General features: G+C 56.0%; 1 protein-coding gene across 9 annotated transcripts in view; it reads right to left on the reverse strand.

The window, feature by feature from the left end:
- The window catches only part of CACNA2D2 (calcium voltage-gated channel auxiliary subunit alpha2delta 2), a 139987-nt gene extending 112392 nt beyond the window's left edge, over nt 1-27595 (reverse strand). For 6 of the 9 annotated variants that reach the window (XM_032289978.1, XM_032289982.1, XM_032289977.1 and 3 more), the window contains exons 1-2: nt 27167-27360; nt 296-377 (exon numbers count right to left, since the gene is read on the reverse strand). In XM_032289978.1, coding sequence (XP_032145869.1) covers nt 296-377; nt 27167-27360 — 276 coding nt within the window. Of the gene's footprint in view, nt 1-295; nt 378-27166 lie in introns of all 9 variants that reach the window. The other 3 variants (XM_032289981.1, XM_032289983.1, XM_032289975.1) reach the window with 3 other exon arrangements.
- Between the last annotated feature and the right edge of the window lie 352 nt (nt 27596-27947).

Raw genomic sequence — 27947 nt, forward strand, 5'->3', positions numbered from 1 at the left:
CCTCAGACACAGACCTCTCCCTCCTGAAAGCCCCAAAAGCCCCAAATCCCTCTCGGCAACAGGGTCGCATCCAAGCTGGGTCACTGCTCTGGCCATGACCTCAGGAAGAGCAGGCCAGGCCCTGGAGGAGTGCTGCTCTTCAGTCATGTCCCCACCTTCCCCACCACCCTGGGCCCAGCAGGTCCCACCAGGTCCCACCACACCAGGACATCCATTAAACCCAATCTTCCTCACTCTTTATTTCTGAAGCTTTCCCCCTTCCCTTGGAAGAGACAGCAAGTGGCACCGGACTCACCTCACGGAGCTGCTGGACACCTCCAAAAATCCGCATCACGCCGTCAACCTCCTGCTCCAGGCGCCGGGCCCAGTGCTGCATCCTGCATGCAGAGAGAGGAGAGAGGCATCAGGAGGGCCCACCTGGAGCTGGCACAGCCCCGCCCCAGCCACCCGGGGGCACCAGGGGCAGTCATCCACTTACACCCTAATTTTCACTAGAGGAGGAACCACAGCAAGGAACCAGCAAGCGCCTGCGATTCCCCTTTGAAGTCCAGACCCGGTGGCCCAGGCTCTCCTCATGCACTGTGGGGTGGCAGGGAGGAGAGAAGACTGCATTGTGGATGTGCTGAGGGAGTTCAGAGGCTCGGAGAAGCCTGCAGCGAGGCCACTGTTCATTGTGAAGAGCCAGCCCTTGATGTAGCTGCTCTGAACATGGGGACTTCTGGACACTAGGGAGGAGGGGGACACGAGGGAGCCTCAGGGGGTGAGGTCTGCTGGATCTTGAAGCCATCTGTTCCCAAGGCCAGGTGGGGCCTGGGGAAGGGGAGGGAACACTGCTGTTACCAAGTCATTGCGTAACTGGCAGGTCCCTGCCCCTCTAGGTCTCACCTGAGCAGTGGACGTGGAGAGTTCCAGTTCAGGCAGCCCTTGCCTGTTCAATACCCTGGTAGACAGATGCCTATCCGAGACTCATGGGTCCACTGCAGACCATCCTGCCCCACAGTCTACCTGAGCCACAGCCTGCACAGGTCTCCCTCACACTGGTACCACTCTGGGATCGTTTTAACCCATTTGCATCTCAGCTTCCTTCTCACAGGGATAATATGGGGCCACCTCTCAGGGTGTTATAAGAACACATGAGAATAGGTAAGGCAAGGGCACTCATTGCATGGGGATCTTTGTGAGTGGACAGGACGGACAGTTGGTCACATGGCCCTCTATTCTCAGACCCTATTCCTTCTGACAAGAGGGAAAGTGTCTGGGGCGAGGCTTGCCTGGGTTCAGATGCGTGACCCACTCCCTTAGGCAGAGCCGGATGAGGTGAGCAAAACCACACCAGACCTTGCCAGAGGCCAGCCGGAGAGAACCACACAGAACCACAAAGGTGCTCTTTGCCCTCATGCATCTGAAAAGGCATCTCAATTTCTCTGTCACACTTGACACACTCCCATTTTACAAACCAAGGCCTTTCCAGGAAGAGTGCACAGAAAAATTACCATGAAGATTTAAAAAAGCCATGGGTCAAACACAGCCCACAGCGTGGAGCAGGGGCAGGGTGATGCCAGTCCCCCAGCCTCTGGAGGTACCCTGGAAGCCCTGGGGTCCAGGAGATTGCATCTGGCCCCAACTCCCTAGGCCTGCTGCCTTCCCCAGCGACACTTGGGCCAGGACTGTTCTGGCTCCAAGGGTCAGAAGAGCCCAAGCCTCCACCTGGCCTCCTGCCCTGCCTCCCACCTCAGGCCTGTGGCTAGGGGGCTGGGTCCATGCCACTGTGGTGTATGTGCCTGGGTCGGTTGGCATGGGAACTCAGAGCAGGAGGCAGGCAGATCACTAATTGCAATTTGCCAAGCTGAATGTCAGGACCATGATGGAAAAAAAAAATCAACATCAAAAGAAAGAGGTATTAGCTTCGGCTTGTTGCTGGCTGAGCCATGGCCTGATTCCCTCCTCTGCTCCCCACCACAGGGGAAAATCTAACCCTGAGTGTGTGTGGAGGCCAGGCTGCAGGCTGGGCTAAGAAGGGCAAGCAGGCCTCAGCTACCAGCCTGGGGAGGGCAAAGGGCAGCAGAGAATCGAGAGCTTGCATGACCCCTGGCCCCGTTCATCGGGCACTCATCTCTTGGGCCTGGCTGTGGGTGGACAACCCAGCCGGTGGGTCCTTTGTGTTCCTGAGATGGAGCCCTGGGGACTAACGTTGGGATGGGCTATCACAGTCAGTCAGGCAGGGGGCAAATGGGCAGAGTGAGGATCTGATCCCTGAAGGGAACCATTAGCTCTGCCCTGGCCCTGACCCTCACCTCAGCCACTGATTGGTGTAGAGGATAAAATGCCAATCAGTCCTTCCTGGGACTCATATGTGCAAGGGCATCCACTATGTACAAGGTGCGGTGCCACCATGTCACCTGCTTTCTTGCTTCAGTCCTCACAAAGAAGCAAACACTATCATCTCACCTTACAGATAAGGAAACTGAGGCTTGGGGGTTTAACTGATCTGCCCAAGGTCACCTATCCAGGAAGTAGTGAACACAGGACTTTCCCCAGAACTGTGATGGAGCCACAAGAGCTGACTCACAAAAGCAGATTCTGTGCACCTCCTTCCAACTCTGCACTCGGTACCATCACCTGGGGAGCTTGAAATAGGTCATGGTGGGAATATTTACACCGCAGGAATTTGCTAATGCTAGAAGCCATGTTTTTCCCCCTGGAGAGTACACTGTAAACATTTACCAGCACATCACTGATTCCACCCCAGACTATTGACTCTTAGTATGTCTATAGGTCTCTGCTTCCAGGATTTCACAGATAAGTAAAAGAAAATTAATTGGGAGAAGAGACATGGATGCCAAGTTTTATTTTGCCCAGACAACACATTATTATTATAATCATCATCTTTTCATCTAAAAAGGCTATTTCAACACTAAAATAATTTTTAGAAGAGCCAAGTCTCAGGATAAAGTCCAATTCTTCCCCAAGACATACACGCTCGCTCTCCCTCCCTCTCTGTCTCTCTCTTACACACAGTTTCCTCACTCCCACCCCGAGGCGGAGTAGCTCTAGACTCTTCTATGGGCTGCAGGAACTGGCCTGCTATGGAACAGCATGCCACACACATGTCCTCCCAAGGTCTAGGGGTGGCTCCAACCCTTTGCCTGGCATCCTGGACCTGCTGGGCAGGCCCCAGGCCCTAGCATATTGCCCATCAGCACAGTGCCAGGGAAAACAAGTTACTGTGATTATTCACTTAAACCAAACCCAATTAGGAGGCAATATGTGTATCCCAGAGTTAAAAAGAAAATGATAGATAATTCATTCCATTGTCACAGAGATGTGACTGTGGGTTCTAGGACTTGACCAGTGTCCCAGTGCCAGCTCCAAAGGGTGACACAAAGGCACTGAGGGGGCAAGGAGTTGACTATGCACCCGCACTGTTCCTGCCTGGAGGCTGAGAAGCTACCCACCAAACCAGGTCCAACCCTGGCCAGTCAATCGTACTCACTCCAGCAGAAGGGCGGGGGCCTTGGAAACACAAGGGATGCATGGGAATCTCTACCTGCACTGGGTCAAAGGTAAGCTGATCAAATCCTGCCCAGACTTCCCTCTGCTTGGAATCAAGCACCCGGCTCAGCCAATGCCTCCCTGACCAGACAGTGTTGCCCACAGGCCCCACACCCAACAGGGAGGTGCACCTGCTGGCTCCCCACATCCTTGTAATTTTCCATGCTTTTCATTGAGATGACACTGCTTATCCCTAAGTGCTTCTAAGTGCCAAATTAACAAGGCAGTGAGGGGAGAGTGGCCAGGAGGAGATGCAGGCATCTAGGTGCTGCAGTGGCTTAATGACTGGCGTGGGCACAAGAGACTAGGGACTGAGTCACGTCCTTCAATGTGCCCGACCCTAGGGAAGTGAACACATTGTAGCTCCATTTCCCAGACAAGAAAATTGAAGCCCCTGGCAAGGATGAGTACAGGATCACATACTTAGAGAGAAGGACACCTGTCCTGACTCCATCTGTTCCATGACCCCATCTTTCCAGGATATTGCAGCCTTTGGGAAGCCTCAGGGAAAAGGCACTTCTGCTGCTGCGTGACCTTGGATAGTTCTGACCCTCAGAACCTCAGCTTTTCCATCTGTAAATGGGGGTAATAATGACTGGCTGAATAGTTTTAATGGGCAAATCCACAGGTTTTTACTGGGCAGTCCCCTGAGGGCTAGTAGCTCATGCAATACAGCTCCTCCTCGAAGATCTAAAGACTTATTGAGGGCTTAGGACATCTTCGATGAAAAATTGTGTGGGGGGTGGGGAGGCTTGTGGGGAGGGGCGCTGCGGAAAAGGCCTGGCAGGCTGAGGCAGCTCTGCAGGAAAGATGACACCCAGTATTGCAGGATGCCAGGCCTTGGTTTCCAGGGTTCAGAACCAAGAGGAGTCAGCGGATGTCACTATCAAGCCAGGGAGTGACATCATCTGTAGGTGGAGTAAGGAGCTGCAGCTGAGGACCCCCTTAGCAGACAGGACCATTGAGACCCCAGCTTGAAGGCTGGGGAGGCCCCAGGTCGAACTGCAACACATTCAGGTGGGGGCCCTCCCGCCCAGGGGCAGCTGCAAATGCTCAGGGGAGGGGGAGGGTAAAAAGGAAGCAGGGAAGGGGGGGAAGGGAGGAAAGGGGAGGAGGGGAGGGGAGAAAGGGGAGAGGAGTCCGTGTGCAGATGCAGCAGCATAGATTAAACTGTTGCCAGTTGTTAATTTTATATGTGAAGTTGTTGATCAGAATGTGATTTAATTGTACAGTATAATCCAGGCTTTTGGAATAAATTATGCAGAAAACTCATCTATAATTAAACAAATCAAAAAACCAGAGACAGGTGACACAGCAGGTTCACCCTCAGAGGGCACGGGTGGGTGTGGGCGGCTGGACCCAGCCGAGGGGCAAGAAAGGATGGGGGAGGGGCTCTGTTCAAGAGCAGACAGGGGCAGGCCCAGAAAGGTCAAGCCCTCATAGGGAGGAGGGGCTCGGAACACCCGAGCTCTGCCTCTGTGGGCCTTCTCACCACTCACATGGAGGCATTTCTGTCATCAAAGCCCTGCTGCCTCTCCCAGATGGCCAGTCTGGATCGACCGTGTTTGTTCCACTGGGCACCTATAATCAGTCTGCAGCCTTCCCTTCAGCTTGGCAGGTCAGCCACTGCATGAGGGAGTGAGGGGTGCGTACTGCAGTGGGGCAGTAGGGGAAGCAGGAGCGGTGGATGACAGGACAAGATGAGGCTGGGGCAGGTGAGAAGTGTGAGGGAACAGGCACAGCAAAGGCCACTGCTGCCAAGTACATGGTGAAGCACACTTGGCAATGGCAGTGCCCCAGGTCTCTTGCTTTACTCGTGACAGGCTGGCCAATTATTCTCCCAGCTCTGGGGAAGGCAACAATTTAAAGTGCAGGCTGGGCATGGTGGCTCACTCCTGTAATCCCAGGATTTGGGGAGGCTGAGGTGAGCAGTTTGCTTGAGCCCAGGAGTTTGATACCAGCCTGGGCAACATGGTGAAACACTGTCTCTACAAAAAAATACAAAAATTGGCTGAATGTGGTGTTACATGCCTATAGTCCCAGCTACCCGATAGGCTGAGGTTGGAGGATCGCTGAGCCTGGGAGGTCAACGCTGCAGTGAGCCGAGGCCGTGTCACTGTATTCCAGCCTGGGTGATGGAGCAAAACTGTCTCAAAAAACAAAAACTAGGCCGGGCGCGGTGGCTCAAGCCTGTAATCCCAGCACTTTGGGAGGCCGAGGCAGGTGGATCACAAGGTCAAGAGATCAAGACCATCCTGGTCAACATGGTGAAACCCCGTCTCTACTAAAAATACAAAAAACATTAGCTGGGCATGGTGGCACGTGCCTGTAATCCCAGCTACTCAGGAGGCTGAGGCAGGAGAATTGCCTGAACCCAGGAGGCGGAGGTTGCGGTGAGCCGAGATTGCGCCGAGCCGAGATTGCACCATTGCACTCCAGCCTGGGTAACAAGAGCGAAACTCCGTCTCAAAAAAAAAAAAAACACTATAAAATATAAAGTGCTACTTAATTATTCTGGTTATTTCCACTGGCCTGCTACCTCCCACCTCAGCACCTTTGCATTCTTCCGAAGGGGAAAGACAGACAGGGTGGGGAGGCAAGCAGGCCATTCCCCAATCCCAGCCTGGAGAAGGTGTCACTCCAAGCTCAGAAGGCAGCTGAAGCAGGGCTTGGAACAAGGCTGGTCCCTCCCTTAGGCACTCGCCCTGCTGCAAACAGCGGGAAGCTCAGGGATGAACTCCCAGATGGTGGCATCTCCTGGGCCACCTCCCCTGGGGAGTCCTCTCTGACCACTCGGGTGGATGTCCCTGTGTATCTGGACTAAGTGCCCAGATCCAGCCCTGGTTCTTGCAAGACCTTCAACTAGAACTTTCCTGTTAGGCTTCCATTTCCACATTTGGAAAACAGAGATACAGTTCACCATTCCGTGGACCTCCAAGGGCCCAAAGAGGAGGTAAGTGGACACCACAGCCCCACGTTAGTAGCGATGGCTGCCCTACACACTCATGGCACACAGGCCCATCCGGAAGGCGGGACTGCTCTCACCACAGTCCAGGCTCCCTCCTCAAGCCTGCAGCTCCCTAAGTGTGGGATGGCTGCACCTCCTCCTTAGATTGTGGCCTCCAGGTGGGCTGCAGCCCCTCCCTGCACTGCCCCTAGAAACCCAATGCAGCAGAGACCTGGTGAGGTGCCTTGTCCAGGGAGCTGGGGAAGGGCAGGGCCTCCTGTGACCAGACCTTCCTTCCTGCTTGTCCACGCAAGAGAGAAAGCTCTCAGGTTTTAGCAGCTTTGGGGGCTCAAAGCCCAGGGCAGGGCCTCCCAAGAATGACAGGGCTGGCAGAAGGCAACAGTCTAGCCGAGGTCACTCACTCTCCCGAGGCCACCTGGGCCACACAATTCCAGGCTATCAAGATTACAGTGCCTTCAGATGTGGGGGCCAATTAGCACTGGCCTCACACTACATAGACTACAGAGGGGAAACTGAGGCCAGAGTGAGAGGGAAGCATGCTTGCTCAGCTGATTCATGGTAGAGTAAAGCTCCCCAGCTAGCCACCCACCACTTTACAAGTTGGTAAACTGAAGGACAGAACTCAAAGGGGGCTGGCCCATCTCGCATCCAAGTACCAGCCAGGCCCAACCCTGCTTAGTTTCCGAAATCAGATGAGATCAGGCACATTCAGGGTGGTATGGCCATAGACCCATCTTCAATCTATTTGTGATTCAGTTGAAAGGACCCCAGAAAGAGCAGCATGATGCCTCCAGGAGCACCATCCCCATCTCACCCACTCATTCCATGCACACAGGAGCAAAGTTTGCACGGGGACCTTGGAGACCCTGAGGAGCTGGGGAGGGGCAGGTGTTGCCCAAGCATGAATTGGTCCAAAGCCATCTGCCTTGACCACATGTGCCTTGGGACCCTGTCCAGATACTTCCTGCTCCTTCATGAGGTTATTAATTACGGGGCTATCCCTTCCCTTTCTTTGCTGAGAAAGAGCTTTTCCTTCTAATTGCTGCTTGGCTAGGAGGCAGCACCCTGTGCCTCCCCCTCAGGCTTACGGTGAGCCATCATCCGGCATTAATTAGGGCACCAGGTCCAGCCCAATGTTTACTCACAGTAGCCCTGCTGGGTTGTGGGGAGCCGAGGGAAGCAGCACAGCCTGGAGCCAGGGAGCAGCACTACCTAGGAATGGGAGTGCTCAGGCGGCCCATTCAGCTCTGCTTCTTGGCCTCTGCAGGTCTCAGTTTCCCTCTCTAACCAGGGAGGGGTAGCCTGAGGCCTCCATGGGCCATTTAGGGATCCATACCTCAAGGGCGCTGATGGGGCCCTCGCTGCCTCAGGCCTGAGCCAGTGACAGGCCAGGGATCTCACTGCACTGCCTTAGTTCATCTGCACAGCAGCCAGATCACTATCTGAAATCCTCAGAGGGAAACTGAGGCACAGGGAAACTGAGTGATGTGCTCCAAGTCACAAAGCTCACACACGCCACTCAGGCTGCACATACCTCAACTTGGAACACCAATCTTCAATGCCCAGCTGCCAGTGTGGCTAAGGGGCCTCTGAAACTGAAAGTGTCTGAAACAAGATCCTGACCTCCCTTGGGACCGTCTCCACCTCTTCTCCCCACTCCTTGCCTCTGCTGATGGCAGCTCCCTGGGTCCAGGTCAAAGCCTTGGGGTGACCCAGGATGCACTTTCTCTCACATCCACATCCAGTCCATCAGCAAGTGCTACACCTTTGCAATGTGCCTGAATCCACCCACTGCCGACCGTCTCCCTGGCCCCAGCCTGGCCAGGCGCCCATCAGGGTTCCTGCACCGCTGCAGCTGCAGCTCACTCACTGGCCTCCAGCTTCTGGCTAGCACCCACCTCCCCAGTCTGTCCCCTTCTACACACAGCTGGAGTGCCCTGCTGTCATGTCCCTCCCCTGTCAACTCCATCACACTAGGGGAAAGCCCACATCCAGTGGCTGCATCTCCAGTAGCCGCACCCCCTGACCTCGCCCCTTGGTGTGGCCTGAACATGCCCCTGCAGTCCCTGCACAGGCCTCGGCACATGCTGTTCCCTCTGCTTGAAACAGTCCTCAGAAGTTCAAGGGCCTCTCACCTCCTTCCAGTCTCCACACATCAACTGCTCCATGAAGGCCCCCTTGCCCCTCCATTTGAAACTGCACCTCCCAGCAGCACTGATCTCCATGTCCCCTCCTGGGGTGATTCTTTTGGCTAGTATTCCATCAGACATCCTCCCTCTCACTGTTCGCCTCTGCCTTGGGCTGTGAGCCCTGAGCCAGGAGGCTCCTGCTCTCCAGCCTGGAACAACAGGTCATTTGCTGAGTGAATACACCTCCCCAGAGTCCTGCTGACCTCCCAGTCCTCTTGCCTAGCTAGTGTGTGGCCAGCCACGGGGTAGGCAGGCGGGGTGGGCAGGGGGAGGCCGTGGAGAGGTTGGCAGCATGGTGGCTGCCCCAGGGCTGGCCCAGGAGGCCCTCCCTTCCCCTGGCTCCTTTCCATATGAATTATTAAGGCTTGTGTATGATGGGCCTGCCCAGGCCTGTGGCTTCCGTGCATAATTCATGGCTCTCCCAGAAGGGCCTGGAGCTGGAGCAGCCACTTCTTCCAGGAAGCAAGAAGAAAGTGCTGAGGAAGAGGTACCCAGGCCTGGGCTGTCCTCCACCCTATCTCTGACACCCCGTCCCCAGACACTGGCCACCCAAAACCTTCACCCACCCCATGGAGCTCTCTCCTGGACACTTGGGCTCCAGTTCCCGGGGCCAGAGTCCATGGGCTCTGCGCAGGCTCACCCTTTCCCCTGTCTGTGGCTTGGTTTCCCATCTGTGGACTGACAGAACTGGGCCATCCTGGTGGTTTTCAAACTGCTCTGGCAGCAAGGTCATTCACCTTTTATTTTTCCAACCAAATCCTGTGTGGAGCCCCAATATGTAACTGGTAAGGTAGTTACAAATATAAATGTATTTTAGGAGGTAGTGCTGTAAAACATGACTCCGTATTGAGTAAATAATCATTACAAACAAGGATGCTTTGAAGCATCTGGATTTGGGGCCCATAGGGGCCTCAGCAGCCCCCATCACCCAGAATTCCGTTTATTCCTGTGTTTTGAACTCTACTAGAAACTCCTAGGATACAGAGACAGGCAGCCACACACGGTAACAGTGACTTATAGCTCACTATGCAGGGGTTGAGGGTCTTTCTTGAGGTCTGGGGTAAAACCAGCAACTGCCCTGGTAACTGAGGCTCAGGGATCACCAAGGTGCCAGCACCAGGTATCAGTGTTTTGCGAATCTCCCAGAAGTCTAGAGCTGGGATATAGCAATCAGCGAGAGGCGCCAATAAACTAGTCCGGGCATCCCAGGGGAAAGGCAAAGGGTCCAGGCCAGGGGCATGGGGACAGGAATCCAAGAGGTGGATCCAGGGTTCCCCAGGCCTGGAACCACCCACCCCAGCCACTGACACAGACTACAGGCATTTTGGGGTCTGGAACACCTCCTCTCCCCAGCATATCCCCCAGGTAGTCAGGAACAATGGGAACATAAGTCCCAATCAAGCCCATTTCACAAATGGGTAAGCTGAGGCTCAGCGTGAGTGGCTCTCAGGAGGTGAACACTGCTGCATTCCCTATGTGCCCAGCAGCCACACCCAGGCCTCATCTCAGAGAGCACAGCAGAGTTGAGACACCTGTGGAGGTCACCAGGTGCATCAGGGAGGAACCCAGGAGCTACAGTGTTCTGTTCCTGCCCCACACCAGGAGCTGAAGCTGGACCAGAGGTGGCAGGACAGACCCTGTCCATGTGTCACCAACCATTCTGGTCAGATTCTGACTCACACATCCCCATCTCCCCTCCTGCGCATCTTCCCCACCCCGCAGCATGAGTCAAATCCTTGCTAAGCCACAAATAGCTGTCCTCTGTGTGCGTCCTCAACATGGCCTCCTGCTTTGAGGAAGACAGAGACTTCCCTCAAGGTCCTCTGCAGGAGCTCACATGCCCCCAAGAACATCCCAGGTACAGAGGAGAGGCTAAGCGAAGACAGAACTCAACCCATCAGGGCCACCAGCTTTGTTCTCTGGCCTTTGTTCTCCTCTACCTGGCCAAGTCACCTCTGCCAGGAAGCCTTCCTAGATTTCCCCCACCCTCTTCTCAAAGCCACAGTTCTCACCACGCTTTACCAAGCCTCACCTTAGGCTGGGGCTGCAGCCTAGTCCCATCATCAAGCTTTCTACAGAGTTTGGTTTGGAGCCTGGGCAAGAAGAGTCTTTGGGAAACACTTGGGGATACATTTACTAGAACATCTTCCTCCTGCCCTGACCACCTCCCTCTGCAGTAGGAGAGGCTGGAGGACAGGGCTGGGAAAGGGGCCTCCACTTCAGCAGGCAGGCAAGCACCAGGGAAAGGCAGCGCTGACGCGGAGCGCCTGCATGCTGGACGCTCCGTGAGATTTCCACCACAGTAATGGTACCTGGGTCAGGCACAGGCCAGTTCATGCCCACTTCATGATGAACACTCTGAGGCCTGTGGAGATGGTGCAACTTGCCTGAGACCACACTGCTGAACCAGAATCTGAACCCAGTCAAGTATGGCTCCAGAGCCATGGTCCTGTCCCCTCGGCTGTCAGGCCTCCCTAACCTCAAGGTGGACTCCAATGGCCAAACAGGAAGTAGGTTGCAGATAAGGGTTGCCCCTCGTTTACAGCCTTCTCCAACTTTGAGTAGGCGGCTGGCCCACCCCTACCTCAAGAACTCACTGCCTCCACAAGCCAAAGCTGAGTGCAATGGGGAAGTCCTTCCTTATACCCCATCAGGGCTATCCTGCTGTAGTAATGTTGTCACAGCAGGGCAGAGACCCAGCTCCCTCCAATGCCCCCACCAGGGAGCCTGAGCCAGGTATGGGGAGAACACCCGCCTCCTCTGGTATCTGCTTCTTGCTAGTGCCTGGACCCTCAGAGTGTGCCATGCTGCATGTAAATGGAATGTGAGTCCTCAACCTGCCTTGACACGCCATGAACCCGTTACTCTCTGATGTTCTGTGGTGAATCCTTTAGCAATGCAAATCCCCTCTGCAGGCTGTGAGGGATCCACAGCTGCACGAGGAAGGGGCTTCTAGTACAGACCCAGAGACCCCACCTTTCTGGCCTCCCCAGTCCAAGAGAAGCCACCCTGCCTGGTGAGCCTCAGGATTGGCTTAAGGAGAGGCAGGTGGCTGAACCAGCAGGTCTCATTACTGGCAAAATACTTTGCAGGTGCTTCCAACTTTCTGTAAATTCCCAAGCTCGCTCACTCCCCACTCAGTCATTCATTCATTCCGATGGTAACCATGTACCTACTATGGGCACCTGGGAGGGATCTGGCAGCAAGCAGGACAGATGTAGGCCTGCCCTTGGGAGCTTGGAATTCAAGCCGAGGAAGCTGATACCTGATCCAGATCAGGTCTGATGAGCAGAGGGAAGAGGAGTCCAGCAAGCCTTAGGGACAGGACATGGGATGCATGGGAAGGGGCCTGACCTGGCCTTAGGGGCTGGCCAGGTGAAGGTGGCACCACAGAGAAGAAGGGCAATCCAAACGGAGGGCACAGCATGTGCAAGGCCCAGCAGTGGGCTCTGCACACAGTGATACCCTGTGACCACCCACAGACGGACTGCAGGCACCAAAGCAGGCTGCTCCCACACTGAGGCCTGCAGAACTCCTATCCTCAAGTACATGGGAGCACCTCCACACGCTGGATGGAAGGGCAGTGAGACCACTGCGCCCAGGGAAGCGGGCCTCTTTGAGTGGGAGCTTAGTCTCTCAGGAACTGATTTCATTCATTCACTCCACAGACACAAACCAGTACCCATCACTACTGGGCTCTAGTGCAGAGCCTCCTGGCCCCAGCATCCTGACACTGCTCTGTACTTTGTATCTTGCAATCCTGACCTCAGGGTGGGAGCAGCAGCAGAGTAAAGAGGCTCAGCCCAACAAACGTTAGAGGCTGGTGATATTGTTATTACCCACTCCACCTCCCCACACACACCTCTTCCCACAGCTCCACAGGAGCTCCCTCCTGCTGCAGCACCCCCACCACCTCCCAGTAAGAGGTGCCCACAAGTGCAAGGCATTCACCATTTTCCTGGTATTTTTTTTTGACACAAATATTGTCACTAGAACATCATCTCCTAGAACAGCTCCTGACAGGCAGAAGGTGCTCAAAAAATGGTGGCTGAATGACTGGATGTTCCATCCTTAGAACTATGAAACATGGGAAATGTGATCCCATTTTAAAGATGAGGTAACTGAGGCACCAACAAGGTCACATACGGGGTTCCTTTATAATCCCCAGAACCAGGCTTTCTACCACACAGCAGTCATATGCATCAAGGCCAACAATGCCCATGGCTCCTGGGCCCTCTAGATGGCCCCATGAAGTCCCCATCCGTCTTCATTTTAGAGTAATGGCCTCCTCCATATGCCACCAGTCTGGCAATCACCTGTGAAATATACTTCCCCCGTGCTGGCTCAGGAACTGTGTAAATCACTAGGCTTAATGGCCTTTGGGATTGTTCCCCACAACCCCCTCCCCCAGCTGCTCTGTACCAGGGAACTTTGGGCTGTGGGTTACCAGACAGGCAGGGCCATAGTCATGAGGTCTGGGCAGCCCAAGGCATGGCAGGTGCTAGGAGGCACTGCCCAGGGTAGCAGCAGTCCCGGGAAGCGCATCAGTAAGAGGGGTGGGGCCTGCCGGGAGCCTCCAGAACTGGGGCTGGGGCTGGATCTATATGCAAGGTGAGCCTCTCCCCAACTCCACCCCTGCCCCTTGTCTTTCCCCCCCTCATCAATGGCTTATCCTTGGAGAAAGATGGGTCCATGTGATCTCCCCAGGACCCCCACACCATGACTGGGGAGGCCCAGGGCCATGGGAATGGCAGGGGACCCTGTAGGCCTGGAGCAGGATGTCTCATGGCCCCTTGGATGCTGCTTGGAGCACCAGTCATGCATGGTGTTATTTATTTGGCCTCACTCCCATGTCTTCTTCACTGTTTATGTCCCCTATGGACTGAGTGTCCCAAGAGCAAGGACCCAGTTGGCCCTTGGAGACCCCAGAGCCCACTCAGGCCAACACACAGCTAAAGTGTGGGAGTGGATTCAGGTGGGGAAGGGATGGTCGGGAAGCAGGTTCTGAAAGGTAGGCAGGCTGTGGAGCGGGTGGCAGGGCAGATGGGGCATGGGCAAGTGTCTAAGCAGAGGAGCAGTTTGGAAGGAGCTGGGCAGCTGGTTGGGAAGCCAGGTGATCTCCTTGGGACAGGCCACAGACTTTGGTGACTGGCCGCATGCACAGGCATTTGGGTTTGCTGGCTCCCATAGATACTATGGTCAGGACATTGCTAAGAACCAATACACACCATCCCCCATCTCTGGGAGCCTCAGTGCCCCTTGATGGGCAGAGGGTTGGGGGTCCTGTGTTTACCTTCCTATCCCCTTTGGCCACAGTCCTCTACCTTGGCTCAACTTGGGAGGAAGAGGGAGTCCTAGAAAACATGCTAATTCCTGGGCCCTGCCCCCACCCCATTAAATAGTATAGCTCAGTGGGTCCCTGGACACCCCCCTTCACCCCCCTCCCCAGGGAAGCCCTTGGAGGCAGCCTCTGGGCTGGGGAAACTCCTTGCAAAAGCCATAGGAATATATGTGGGAGTGGCCTTTGCCCTCTGGCCCTGGCAAAGCCAGGCTCTGTCCCAGGCAATGTAAGAGGCTGCTCCATCTTTCATAATCATGACCAGCTTGGCTCTCTGGACACCTGCAGACCATGGGCTCCCTGCTCAGAAAACATTTATTGAGTACTTGGTGTATGCTAGCTTGGAGCTTCAGCAAAGGGCAATGGGCCACTGCCCCCACCCTGCCCAGGCACACTGCCCCTGAGCAGCCAGGCAGCAAGGTCTATTTCAGGACAAGAATGGGGAGGAGAGGGGTTTGAAGCAGACTAGGAGGCCCCTGACCCAAACAAAGAGGTCAGGGAAGGTTTCAGGGGACAGCGACTCAAAGCCAAGCACTGAAGGACAGGTAGAGGTCAGCGGGACAACAGGTGGGTCCTGCTTGGCGTTAGTAGGGCCCTCTGCAGCCCATCCAACCTCTCCCCAGCTTCCTCCATGCTCAGTGCATAGTAGGTGCTTGTTAAGCCCCCGTGGAAGGAGATGGCTTCTGTCTCTTTGGGCACTCAGTCCTGAGGACAGAGATCCCCCTCTGTGCCCAACCCCCATGCCCATCAGAAGCAGCCTCCTTGCTGAGGTCTCCACAAGTACTGGTTATAGGGCAGGACAGAGATGACAGCTATGCAGATGAGGTGGCAGGGGGACACCATTGTCAGCTGCAGAAGGATCCCTCTCTATGGAGGGTGCTGAGAACGGTGAGGACACCGAGGCTCGGACGAGGAGGGCAGGAGGCTTGCCCAGACTACCACTGTCAGGCTAAGGTGGGTTAGGAGGAGGCTGGGAGAGGAAGGGCCAAGGGAGGCCCACAGAGTCTGCTGTACAAGCCCCTAGGGTTTCTGGGGCGTGTGCCAGCCAAGGTGTGGTTTAAATAATTAAACATGCTTCCTCCCTCCCCACAAGTCACTCTGCCCAGGTACTGCTAGGCACAGTCCAGGGGGTGAGGTGGGCATGGAGTGGGGAGGAGGAAGGAGGGTGAAGGATGGAAGGTAGGAGAATTGAGAGCGAGTTCAGACTGCCCTGCCTGGCTACTCTGTGAGAACAGGCAATAGTACCACCAGTTCCAGCAGGTGACTGGGAGAAAGCCCCAGAAGGAGACCAAGATCAGAGGACTGTCGGTCAGGGGACTCACAACCGTGGCCAGTGGAGGCCAGCTTCTTCCCTTCGCTGATCCTTGGACAGCTCCAGAGATCCCTCTTTCCTCACATGACACATGGGGAACAACACTGGCCAGAGGGGCACCCCAATCCAGAAGCAGGACAGAGCCCAGGGCTTACCCGAAGACTTGTGCCCTTGGCTGACTGGCTCCTGGACACTGCCCAGCCTGGACCTAGGATTGGTGCAGGGAACAGAACCAGAGAGTAATGGGAAGGACCAGGCTCCTGGCCACAGTGGAGCATGGATCTCATCATATTCACCAGGGGTGCTGACCAATGACACCCAGTCCTCTGTGGTGAGTAGACAAAAGTATGCCCCACTATAGGCAAGTACACCCCACCCTGAAGCCACCCTCCCCCAAGATGAGAATGAAGTCTCACAAGCAGCACCCAGCCAAGTCTGGGCCTTTCTCTTGGCCGTGTTTATGTGTCACTTCCATGGCTGTGGCCCTCCAATGCCAGGTCAGCTGTGCTGTTTCACAGCAGTAGGACGTGCCCTTCTGGCCATCCTCTTAGCCCACTCATGCCAGCCCTATCTTCAGACGTCATCTGAAACCGCAACTTGCTGTTGTCCTCAACCGTCTGCCTTGGGCAATGCCTGAGACAGGAGGCGGCCTGAATAGCCTCCTTCAGGCCCTTGACTGACCAAACCTCACTGGCACAGCACAGCAACTCCAGGGCAGTGGCTGCTCCCTCGACCTCCAGGTTTGAGTCTAGCCCATGCCTCAAGAGCTGAGAGGCCCAAGGCAGTATCCCTCTCCAGGCCTTGGTTTCTCCATCTGTACCACACGAGTGTTAAACTCACCAACTGGTCCCACAGTTACCACTGACCCACATCTGTAACACAGGTAAGGGTGGGGTTGTTCTACTGGGAGGGAGAATTGGGAGCCAAAAATCTCCTATTTCTGGTCCTGAGGTGCCTCCAAGGAACCTGGGGGCACCACAGGCCCCGGAAGAAATAGACTCTCCAAGGATGTCAGCCTGACGAGCAGGGCAGCCCTTGCAGAGGGGACGCATGATGGAACACTGTGGGTGCGTAGGGACACCCTGAGGGTCCTGTGGCCAGGCATTGCCTGGAGGAGGTGAGATGCAGGAAGGACATGTCTGGCAGGGTTGAGTGCTTGGACCCAAGCACTAGGAGGAATCCTGCCCCCACCACTCGCCATCTGTGTGATTTTATCATTTAGCCTGGCTGAGCCTCAATTTCTCTCATCTGTGAAACTGGGATAAAAATGGACTGACCTAACATGTGTGAAGTATACCACCCAGGGCCCAGCTTGTACTGACTGATGTGGTTAAAACAACTACTTCCTTTACAAACATTTCCTTGGCATGGCCACCTCTCCCCTTGCCTCCCACCTCTTCCTTGGCCCCAACTCCCACCCTCCAGCCTCTCCTCTGACCCTGCAGCAGACACTGTCTCCCCATCCTCCATCACTCCCTGCCTTCTGCAGAATCTCCACCTCCAGCCCCAAGGTGACCCCATCCTCAGCTCAAGGGTAAATCCCGATTAGCCTGAACCAATCACAGTGTACTGTTCAGATTGCCAGTGATTGGTTTAGAGTAGGCATGTGACCCAGTGCCAGCCAATGAGGTGTGAGGGGAAGTCAGCTGGGGGCTTCTGGGCAAGGATTCCTCCCTTCTTAAGAGAAACCTAGAGAAGCCATCTCTTCCATGCCTAGTGCCTGGGTCTGCACATGATGCCTGGAGCTGTGGCAGCCATCTTGTTGCCATACAGGAAGTTGGCCAAGGACAGACAGCCATAACAAAAGCGAGGCCACCAGGCTGAGCACAGGTGAACACTTGGTCTTTGCTGATAGCCGCACCACACACATGTAGGCTCCCTGTTGGGATAAAGGGCCCACCATGAGGAAAACCCATCACACTGGGGTTCCATGGTAGGCACAGAAGCAGCCTCTTCTTGGCAGCCAAATGCGCTCAGACTCAGATCTTGAGGCAGGGTGGCAGTCAGCTCAATGCCTACTCCTCAAGACCCCATGACCCTGCACAGAGATGGAGGAGGGGCATGGGGCTGGAGGAGGGACCCACAAAGGGCAGGGATCTAGAGGAGGGTGTTGGTCAGGAAGGCTCCTGCCCCAGGGCCCTGGGAAGAGCCAGCAGCCTGAAGAGGGACAAGGTGAGTGAAGGCCAGAGGTGGGGAGGCTGGAGCTCTTCCCAGGACCTTCAAGTGTCCCAGATAGTCCCAAGGCCAGAGGCTGGAGCCAGTCAAGGCAAGACCTTAGGGGCCAGATGGGGAAGTGGGGCTCTGCCTATGGCAGGCTTCTGGGGTACAAGGTCCTAGCTAGCCCCCAATGGAAGACACTCCAGCAAGCCTTGGGGAGTGGTCTAAGGAGAGACACAAAGACTTCCAGGGTCCTAACACACCCACCAAGGACTAACACACCCACCAAGGACTTAGGACAAGGTGTTCCAGGGCCCTAACATACCCACCAAGGACTCAGCTCACAGGGAGAAAGGAGAAATGCTCATTTGCAAGGGCCCTTAGCACAGAGCCTTGCTCTGCCAGCTCGTTCTCTTTTCTCATAACTGAAGAAGGGGGCAGGGCGGGGGTGGGTTGTTTAGTTGTTTGCTGGAACCGGTGGCAGCACCAGGCCTGACCTTTAAGGCTTCAAATGCAGTGTTTTAGGCAGCGCCAGCAGGAGGAGAACACGGCTGTGGAAGGAAGTGATCAAGACTGAAATGCCATGTCAGGCTGGAAATTCAAGGCAGAGCACGGGCCTCTACCGTCTCAGGAACACACCGAACCCTCCAAGGCCACACTGCCTGGTGACAAAATTGTCCCTCCCAAGGGGACCCAGAAAACTTTTGTCTCTGAAACAGCACAGCATCATCAGAGTTTGCCCCACAGAAACCTTAGGAGTTGGGGCCTCACACCACATAGACAGCTTGCCATTTGTTTTTTTTTTTTGTTTGTTTTTTTTTGAGACGGAGTTTTGCTCTTGTTACCCAGGCTGGAGTGCAATGGCGCGATCTCGGCTCACCGCAACCTCCGTCTCCTGGGTTCAGGCAATTCTCCTGCCTCAGCCTCCTGAGTAGCTGGGATTACAGGCACGCGCCACCATGCCCAGGTAATTTTTTGTAGTTTTAGTAGAGACGGGGTTTCACCATGTTGACCAGGATGGTCTTGATCTCTTGACCTCGTGATCCACCCGCCTCGGCCTCCCAAAGTGCTGGGATTACAGGCTTGAGCCACCGCGCCCGGCCCGACAGCTTGCCATTTGAGTTTGCCAAAGCAGACCTCAACTTGCCCCCTGACCCCATGCCATCGATTTTATTTATTTCTTATTTATTTATTTATAAATGACAGGGCCTCACTGTGTTGTCCAGGCTGGAGTGCAGTAGCAGCATCACAACTCCCTGTAGCCTCAACCTCTTGGGCTCAAGTGATCCTCCCACCTCAGCCTCCTGAGTAGCTGGGACCACAGGTGTGCACCACTACACCTGGCTAATTTTTGTATTTTTGGTAGAGACAGGGTTTTGCCATGTTGCCCAGGCTGGTCTTCAACTCCTGGGTTCAAGTGATCCTCCCACCTCAGCCTCCTAAAGTGCTGGGATTACAGGTGTCAGCCACTGTACCCAGCCGAATATTTTTATTTAAGAGAAACAGCTGTACATCAGTGCAAGGAAGGCTGCACATGGAGTCACCCTCCTAGCAGTCTGTATTAAGCATTAGGGATGGGGGCTGGGCCCTGCCCACAGAGCATGTGCAGCTGGCAGAAATGTGGGGCTGAAGGTTCCCTTCCCCCATCTTGGGCCTCAGTTTCCCTGTCTATATGATGGCAGCATCAGGACCTCAGGGATTTCTGTGGCTGTGGCATGTCCTTTCTAAGTCAGGGAAGCATGCAAAGTCCATAATGCCCAAGGAGATGGTTCTACCCAGGCTCCCTACCGCAACAGGAACCCCCCCCCCCGGCCTATAGGCTCCTGAGCCCCTCACAGCCACTTCCCAAAATGCCAAGGGCCCTGGGCCATCACAGCACTGACAACATACAGGCAGGCCCTGAAAATGCCAGGAAAGCAAAACTTACAGTTATCTCAGACATCAGAACCCACAAGAACTGGGTCCACACAGCGCCTGGGGCCAGGGCCCATCACAGGGCACCTGAACAGCCTTATTTATGAAGACTCAGTAGACAAAAATCCATCCTTGAAGGGAAGTGTCTTTGCTGGAAATGCTCCAGATACAGAACATGCAGGGATCATCAACCCAAAGCTTTTACAGCCCAAATCGTGCCCACAGTGTCTTGTGGGGAGGGGGAGGACCCAAACCCGCAGCAGATACTCAAGGGCTGCCAGTCTCCTGCCCTTCAGTGTGCAAATGAGAAGCACCCACTCTGAAAGGGAAAAATGCCAGCCCAAGGTCACACAGCAAGAGTTAACCACTCTGCCTGAGCCCCAGCCTCCACGCCCACCCTCCAGATTTTCCACACGGGGAAGGGCTGTTTGCAAAGATGCTTCACTTCACAAAGGACTCACAGCTCCACTGAGTCCCAAGTCCTCCAGTGAATCTAAATACCATTCAATTTGCAAAAATTTGAATTACAAGGACGCAGCCTCTGTTTCCTTCACAGACTGTCATCACGCCAGTTGGTAGAAGATCAAACTTTCCAGCTCAGCCTTAACTCAGGCTGTTTCTAACATAAAAGTTTGCAAAACACTGGTCCTAACGATCAGGATGCTTTATTTCCCACTGCCAGTGTTTGCCTAGCCAAGCCCTGGCATTAACCTCAAAGGCAGGTGGTGAAGGTGGGCACTAGGAGCCCATTCTGGCCGCAGAGATAAGTCACACATGTGCTTGCACTACACAGGCTCCCAAGCACATGCCCACATTCGAATTCATGTGTGCACACACACACACACACACACACACACACACACACACACCCCTACTGCTGCCTATACACAAGAATGCCCAGGCACATACACCTACACACATGCATCCATGTGTGAGTACAAAACACATACACACTAGTGGGTATACCCACAAGCATGTTTAGATGTGAACACATCTGACACATGTGCACACACACAGGTATAGACACTCCCACATACAAGCTGACGTGCACACAGGCAAAGGCAAGGGCCAAGCACAAGAGGAAAGACCCACAAACCGCAAGTGGGTCCCAAGTGCCTGCAGGGCCTGAATGGGTACTGGGTGCTATGGATGAGGGGACAGTGGCTTGGCATTTGCAGTGCAGGCCCAGCTGGACTGTGAACACCCCCTGGATCCAGTCGGAATCCACATGTCCTTATCACAGACTCCCTGAGGCCAGCGCCAACCCTCACAGACTGTCACACCCCAATCCTATGTGGTCGTACAGCCACGGAAGCCCTGTTTTATAGATGAGGCCCCAAGACCCAGAGACGCTGTGGAAGTTCCCAAGGTCACACAGCTGTTGCGAGGTGTGGCAGAGTCTCAGTGCACGCCAAGAGGGGTATTGTTCAGAAAGAACTAGCCAGCAGGGAAGACAAGCATCAAAGGGGAAGAAAGGGGCCCAGGGTCTAAGAGTAGCAGGGGAAAAGACACGTAGAGGGAGTGACTTCTCACCCTTTTCACCCATCCCTTCCAAGGTGGGAGAGATGGATACTGATCAGTAGGAAAGGCTTCCCATGCCCCTCCCTTTCTGCTAAACAATTAGGCTGATCAGAGCTCAAAGTGGGTCAATCTGAAAAGCAGCTGTGAGACACCCAAGGTATGGCCAAAGGAGGACGGGAGGACCAGGCACCCTCGCATGGGAAGAGACGAGGCCCAGCGGCAGCGGCTAAAGCAGGGCATGGAGAGGAGCGGGAAGACTCCAGATCTGTCTCCTTAGGGCATTGGAATGTCAGAGGTGGAAGGACCTTAGAAGAGAGGAAACTGAGGCCCAGGGGGAGGAGGGGTTTTGTCCAAGGCCACCAAGCAAGCTACACAACTGAGCAGACTGGGCTAGGCTTGCCCTTGACCTAAGATGCGGACTTTTGGAACTCCTTTGTGAAGATTCTCCCCACCTAATCCAAGCTAGACAGTCTCCTAGTCTGTGAGGCGCTCCCCTCACCAGGCTCAGTCATGAGTAACAGCAGTGGCTGGGGACTGAGCAGGGCCAGGCCAGATCCAGAAGAAAAAGCACCATGGAGGCCTAGGCGAGGGGAACAGGGCCAGGACCACGGACACCAAGCCAACAGCCTGAATCTCACTATGGCAGGGCAGGGCAGGGCTTGGCTGAGCCTGCCCCTTAGGTCCTGACCTTATGTAGATTTGAATGACAGAACCCTTAACTCCTTTAGGGAGGCCCCGAGAGACCACTGTGGGGACCCTGCAAGCTGGCAGGGCCATCTCAATCTCTGTGGTCACCTGCACTGGCCCCGCCTTCTGCCCTTAGCCACAGGCAGCTCTGGAGGCTCTTCAGGACAAGAGAAGAAGGGAAAAGAAAAAATCAAAAACCACACATACACTTCCCTTGGGGAATACGAATATTGATTCTGTAGCTTCTTGTTTAGACAGTAGGCACCAAAAGAAAAAAATAAATAAATAAAACCTGACATGAAGAGAATCTCCCCAGTTGGCTGGAGGACTGTAGCCAGCAATGGGAAAGCCCCTCACCCCCACCCCGCCCCAGCATGTCCTCCCCAGGCCTGAGGCTGCAGCACAGTCACTTAAAGACACAAGGCACCATGTTTGGAGGCAAATTTCCGCATGGGAGTGGGGTGGGTGGCTGGAAGGGGGAAGAGAGAGAAAGACTACTCCTACACTACAGGCAACACCACCCTGCCAGACAGGGCCCAGGCCCACCTGCCTTGACTCCCAAACCTCCAGCTGCCCCTTGGAGAGTTCCCTAGCAACAAGCCCTTGGACCCTGGTTCCCAAACCCCCAAGTGCCACCCATCCAGATGGCGTGAGTTCCCCCAAGCATCTACAAGATCCTAGCCCAGTGAAGTCCCCTCAGGCCTAGCAGAAATGCCAAGGGACTAGAAAGGCCAGCCTCAGATTTCCATGAACAACCCCCAGCCCCACCCCCACCTCCATGACCTTTCTCTCCAGAATCAGACTGCAATCTGGAGAGGGAAATGGCATCTCAGGTTGAGATGAAGCCCCTCCTCTCCTCCACCCCACCCCCCGCCCCCGCCATGCAGAGCAGGCCTGGCCCATAACTCAAAGCCTCGGGGAGGGAAAATTCGGGGCTGGGGGTGCCCCACGATGGCCTGTGTATATGTGGGAGGCAGATGGAGGTCAGCACTGGGGCTATAAGCGCTGGGGCTGGCAGGGCAGCCTCATGCCAAGGAAGGCCGCTCAGGGTTGCCTGAGACCCAAGGAAGAAAAAGAGACAGGTACGGTAAAGTTACAGCTGGAAGCCCCAGGCCCAGCTCTCACATCCTAGGCCTCTTCATTTGCCTCCCAGAGATTTAAGTTTCAAGCCCCCTCCACTTCCTGGGCCCACTGCCCAGATGTCCCCAGCTCTCCAGCTGGGCAGTGAAGTGTCTGACAGATCCATCCTTTCCCAGCCCTGCCGCTCATGGTTGTGGGCTTGAAGCAGGTCCCTTCATTTTTCTGAGGTCAGTCTCCCCATCTGGAGGATGGACATGACCACAGGCTCTGAGTTCAAGGCACTAATGTGGGTAAGGGCCTGGCCTGGGCTCTGTAGGGGAAATCACCATTAGCTTAGCGACGTGCCCCACCACAGTCAAGCTGTGTTGCAGGGAGCAAGAGAGGGAGGTGGCCCAGTGTCTTCCTCAAGGAGCGAGAGTCTGGTGTGGGCGTAGCCTGAGAGAGTGGCACAGCCCAGAGCTGGGATGGGGGAGGCCTCCAGAAGGTTCGGGTGTGAAGCCTTGAAAGGGGGGGATCTAAACCCCTGAGAAAAGCACGCAGTCATGGCAGGACTGCATGAGCAAAGTAGAGACACAGGTGGGCACCCAGTCTGTGGGAGCCCTGGAGACTGGAGGGTCTTGAAGTGAGACTGGCTACTGCATGGCTGCAGCATCTGGGCTTGATGCTGATGTTAACAGTGGCTGCCATAGCATCTGACAGAGTTCTCCTTGCCCACCAGAGGTGGCATCCTCTCCCATTAATTCTTACCACCAGCCTCTTAAGCAGATTCTATCATTTCAACTGTGGAAACTAAGGCAAGGTCATCCCAAAGGAGCCTGCAGGGTCTACACCTGAAACCCGGCATATCCAGCATGTCCCCAGACTACATACTCCCAGGAGCTCACAGTGTCCACCATACACATCTGAGGTGCCAGGAGCTGGCAGTGCCCACCTGCACACAGGCAGGGGAGAAGGGGACACTGACTGCAGAAGTCCACTTAGAGGCCAGCTTCACTCTGGAGTCAGTCCCTCCATGGGGACACAAGTATGATGAAGAATCTTGAGTGATATTCACCTGCAGACTATGAAGGGACTCATCCTACAACGAGCTTCCTCCTTTCTCAGGGGTTAGCCTGGCACAGCTGACCACAAGGAGATGCCTGATAAAGATGGAGTCCAGGGGAACAGCAGCCAAGGGTCCCCCCAAAATCCTTCACACCAGGAGGGCTGTGAGCACCTGGCAGCTCTGCGTCTCGGTGACGGCAGCAGCAGGCTGTGAAGCCTCACCCCTCCCTCCTGCAAAAGCTGCGGCAGGTTGTTGGGAAGATGGGGGACCCAGATGTGTGATGCTGCCTCCCTCCAACAGGGAGAGCCACAGGGAGGTGGAGACAGGGGCTCATGGGCCCAGACAGACACACGTCACCCACCATTAACCATAGCTAGACTGACGCATGCCCTGTTGTGGGCACTGCTCCCTATGTGTCCACTCGGGAGAGGAGCACATACTCTGGTTGTCATCAATCTGCTGGGGGTCCAAACCCCTCAGGCCCCTCACTGCTTCCGCCCACCCTCAGAGGAAGGGAGGCGCTGGCCAACGCCATCACTAGGGCAGAGCTGGGCTAAGAGGGTGCAGTCACGAAGGCCAGCTCAGCTGGGTGCTACACCCAGCACTCAGCCAAGACTCCACAGAGTAGGGGACAGAGAAACCCGGGGGCACTGGGGAACAGGGTAGAGACCTAGCAGAGAGGACAAAAGAGATGGGCAGAGAAGGACAGGTACACTTAATGAAAGACCCGAAGAAAGGGGACAGGGGAGGAAGGGGGGAAAGGCACAAAGGGAAGCAAAGCAGTGAGGGCTGCCCCTCAGCCGATGGTGGTGGCCTGATGCTGGGGAGGGCATAATTGGAAAAAGGAGGAGGCAGGGGAAAGGTGTGCTCGGACTCAGGCCCCCCACACCCAGCCAGACGAGTACACACACATGTATGCATACATACGTGCACACATGTGGCCTCCTCCTTGTCTGAAACTCTGATCCAGGTTTAGGTAAGGTGAGAGAGCCCTCCTCCCCACAAAAAACCCTGAAGCCCTGTCCTCCCTTCAGCAGTAACCCCTCTGCCCTTCTCGATCTAGCAGCGGCCTTGGTCCATTTTGCCTGGTGGGCAGAAAGCCATGCTGCCACAGCGATTGCAGAAATCACAGCTAGCGGACCCCAAACCCACACTTGCTTAAAATCCAGCAGCTTGCGAAGCTGGGCCCCTTTCCACTGGCAGACACTAATAAGAAAATGACTTACTCATCGAGGGCCCTCCCCACTGAGGGATTGTCACTCCAGTGCCATGAGGCTGGGACCCACTCTCCTCCTTGGAAATCCACCTGTATCAAAGTGTCATCCCAGCCTGGCCACACTGACCCAGCAGAAGGTTCTGGGAGGCCACCCTCAGCAGCCCCACAGAACCCTCTGGCCCCAACAACAGCCTAAACATTTCTTATCAGTTGAACAAAAGCACCAATTCCACTGGCCATGGTCATGTGTGGGGAGCTTCAAGATTCCCTCCCCTCCCTCCCTCCAAGGATCAATGGGTATCACGTCTGCGGGACCAGGGCAGCTGAAGGGCGCTGGCTGTTACAGCAAACCCTCTGTGTTGTTGTACCGTTAGTCACCTCACCCGGACCCTCAGAGCGGCGCAGTCCCCACCCCACCCCCACTCTCATTCTCTAATTATGGTTTGCAAGACATGTCCCAAACCCTCAAATTAGCTCCAACTATATCGACAAGAGAAGAGCGTCCAGCTGGAAATGTGCTGCTGCCGTCACACCCGCCTTGCCATCTTCTGGCTGGGGACAGAGGGACAGGTGTCTACTCAGCCCAGGTCTCACATCAGCCTTCTAGAGGAGACTCGTGCAGGCCCAGAAGCCATCTGACCAACTGCACATTGCAGGGAAATGGAGTAGGGTCGGGAGAGGTGGAAAGAGGCAGCTACTTAAACCTTCACTCAAGGAGCTATGTAACAGCTAAGAAAAAAAAAATAATTGTGGCTTGGCTCGTGCTTGGCTTTGAGGAAGAAAGAACAACAAAAAATAACGTTTTTGCTCTTTTTAAGCACTGTGATTGAAATCCATTTCCATCACAGCAAAAGAAAGACAAGAACGCACCCACAAACCCTGAACTTCCATATGATTCTTTTTTCCCTGCGCACCCCCCACACGCATACACGAAAAATCCAGACAGTTGACAGAGGACACGTCCGTGCGGCACCTGTAATTTGCCAACTGATCACCCGCCTGAGCACAGCCAGACTGTGCAAGGAGATGACAAGACGGAGGGAGAGACCCAGAGAGGCGCTTTTCCTGAGTTTGTTTTTCCCTCATCTTAGAGAGCCTACGATGGGCAGGTTTTGTGGCAGAACCAGGGGCTACTACCCTTGGGCACACCTGGTCTAAATGACGCAGGGCCAGCCTCTCCCTTTCCCTGAGGCCAGACCCTTCCCCTTGGCCACCAGCAGCCCGACGACTCATGCCCCAATCTCCAGGCCAGGACGCTGGTGAAGGAGTCCAGGGACAGGTAGCTCCTCAGACCCGGAGACAGATAACAGAAGCAGGGTGGTCACTGTGCCCCAACGGGGCGTCTGGGCACTGACATAGGGCTGGGGCACAGCGTCAGGAAACTGATACATCCTAAAGGCCACATGCACTGAGCGTCCACTCCCAGCCCCAGACACATCTGGCCAAGCTCACCCAGAGGCGGCAGCCGAGTTTGCTGGCTCTTGGGGGGGAGGAGAAAGATCAGAAGGACAAGAAAACCTGCGGAAGCTGGCAGAGCCAGGAGAGGCTATTACCCTGCTGGCAGCAGCAGCAGCAGGCGCAGGCAGGGGTCCTTCCCACAATTCACCTTCTACCAGGACCCCAACGCCTTCACCTCCCAGCTGGGCTCTCCAGGGGACTCTCTCCTCAGGGGAAGGGGGGCCAAGAACAGGGGACACTGACTGCCTCTGTGGCACTGCCCACAGCAAAGAGGTGCTCGCATCCTCGGCATACAGCCCCCCATTAAAGGAAAAGGCACTTGAAGACAGGTGTGGAGCTGTCCCTCACCTCCGGCTCCAACTCCGCCGGGCAGGGGTCACTGGCCGCCCTCTCACCCACCCCGGGTTTCCCCCTCACCGGGTCAGCGGCAGGGGACTCAGCTGACAAGCTCGGACCCCCTACTCCTCCCAGGGCTTGAAGATCTTGCCTTGCCTCGTTCGGGGGGTTTGAGGGAAGCAGGGGCACCGTGGGGAAGTTTCGCGACGCAGCCAGAGCGCCGGGACCGCGGCTGCCAGCCTTCCGGGCTTGGGGACGCCCCCGGGCGCAGCGGACAGCCGGACCCAGCGCCTCTGCCCTGGCGCTGGGCGCAGGGAAGGAGCACCGCGGACCGGGGGGCAGAGCGGGGCGCAGGGCTCCGCCAGGGTCCCGCGGCCGGCCGAGGCCACTTACGTGTGCTGCTGGGGGAAGCTGTAGGCAGAGGAGCCGGGGGCGGCGAGCAGCGGTAGAAGCAGCAGAGGCGGCAGCAGCAGCCACAGCGAGCGCCTGGCGCCAGGGCCGGGCTGGGGGCCGCGGCCGGGCCACGGGCGCGCAGTCCGCGCTGGGCCGGGCCGAGAGGCGCCGCAGGTCCGAGCCGGCACCGCCATATTTCCATTCAAGATGCGGTGCCGAGGGGAGGGGGGGCAGTGGCGGCGGCGGCGGCGGCGGCGGCGGCGGCGGCGGCGGCGGCGGCGGGGTTGGGGGACGCGGGTGCGGGCGGCGGGCGGCAACTCGGCCTCTCCTCCGCCGCCGCCTTTTCTGCGCGGGGCCTCTGGGACTGCACGGGCCGCAGCGCCTCTGCGGGCTGCGCGCTGCGACCTCCCCGCCGCTCTGGCTCCAAGCGCTCTGAGCGCCCGGCCCGGGACCTGCGCTCAAACAGCGGCCGCCGCCAACCTGCCGGCGCCGCCCTCCTCTCTCCCTCCCTCCCGCTTCCCGGGCCGGCCCGCCCCCGCGCGCCCCCGCCGCGGCCACGCGCCCACCCGTGCCCGCGCGCCCCTCGTCCCCGCGCAGCCCGGAGCCTGCCCTACTGGCCTGCGCGTCCTGCGCCTCAGCCGCTGTCCGAGCACCCCGGCTGCGCCCCCGCCCCCACGCCTCAGACCTCGCCGCTCCTCTCCATTCCACCCTCGGGAAGAGTCCAGGGCCCCGTGGCCCAAGTCAGGAGCATAGGTGACCCTTCTGGGGGCTCGATCTTTAA

This window comes from Sapajus apella, unplaced genomic scaffold (assembly GCF_009761245.1).
Source record: "Sapajus apella isolate SASKATOON/1434 unplaced genomic scaffold, GSC_monkey_1.0 scaffold23, whole genome shotgun sequence".
NCBI classification, from domain to species: domain Eukaryota; kingdom Metazoa; phylum Chordata; class Mammalia; order Primates; family Cebidae; genus Sapajus; species Sapajus apella.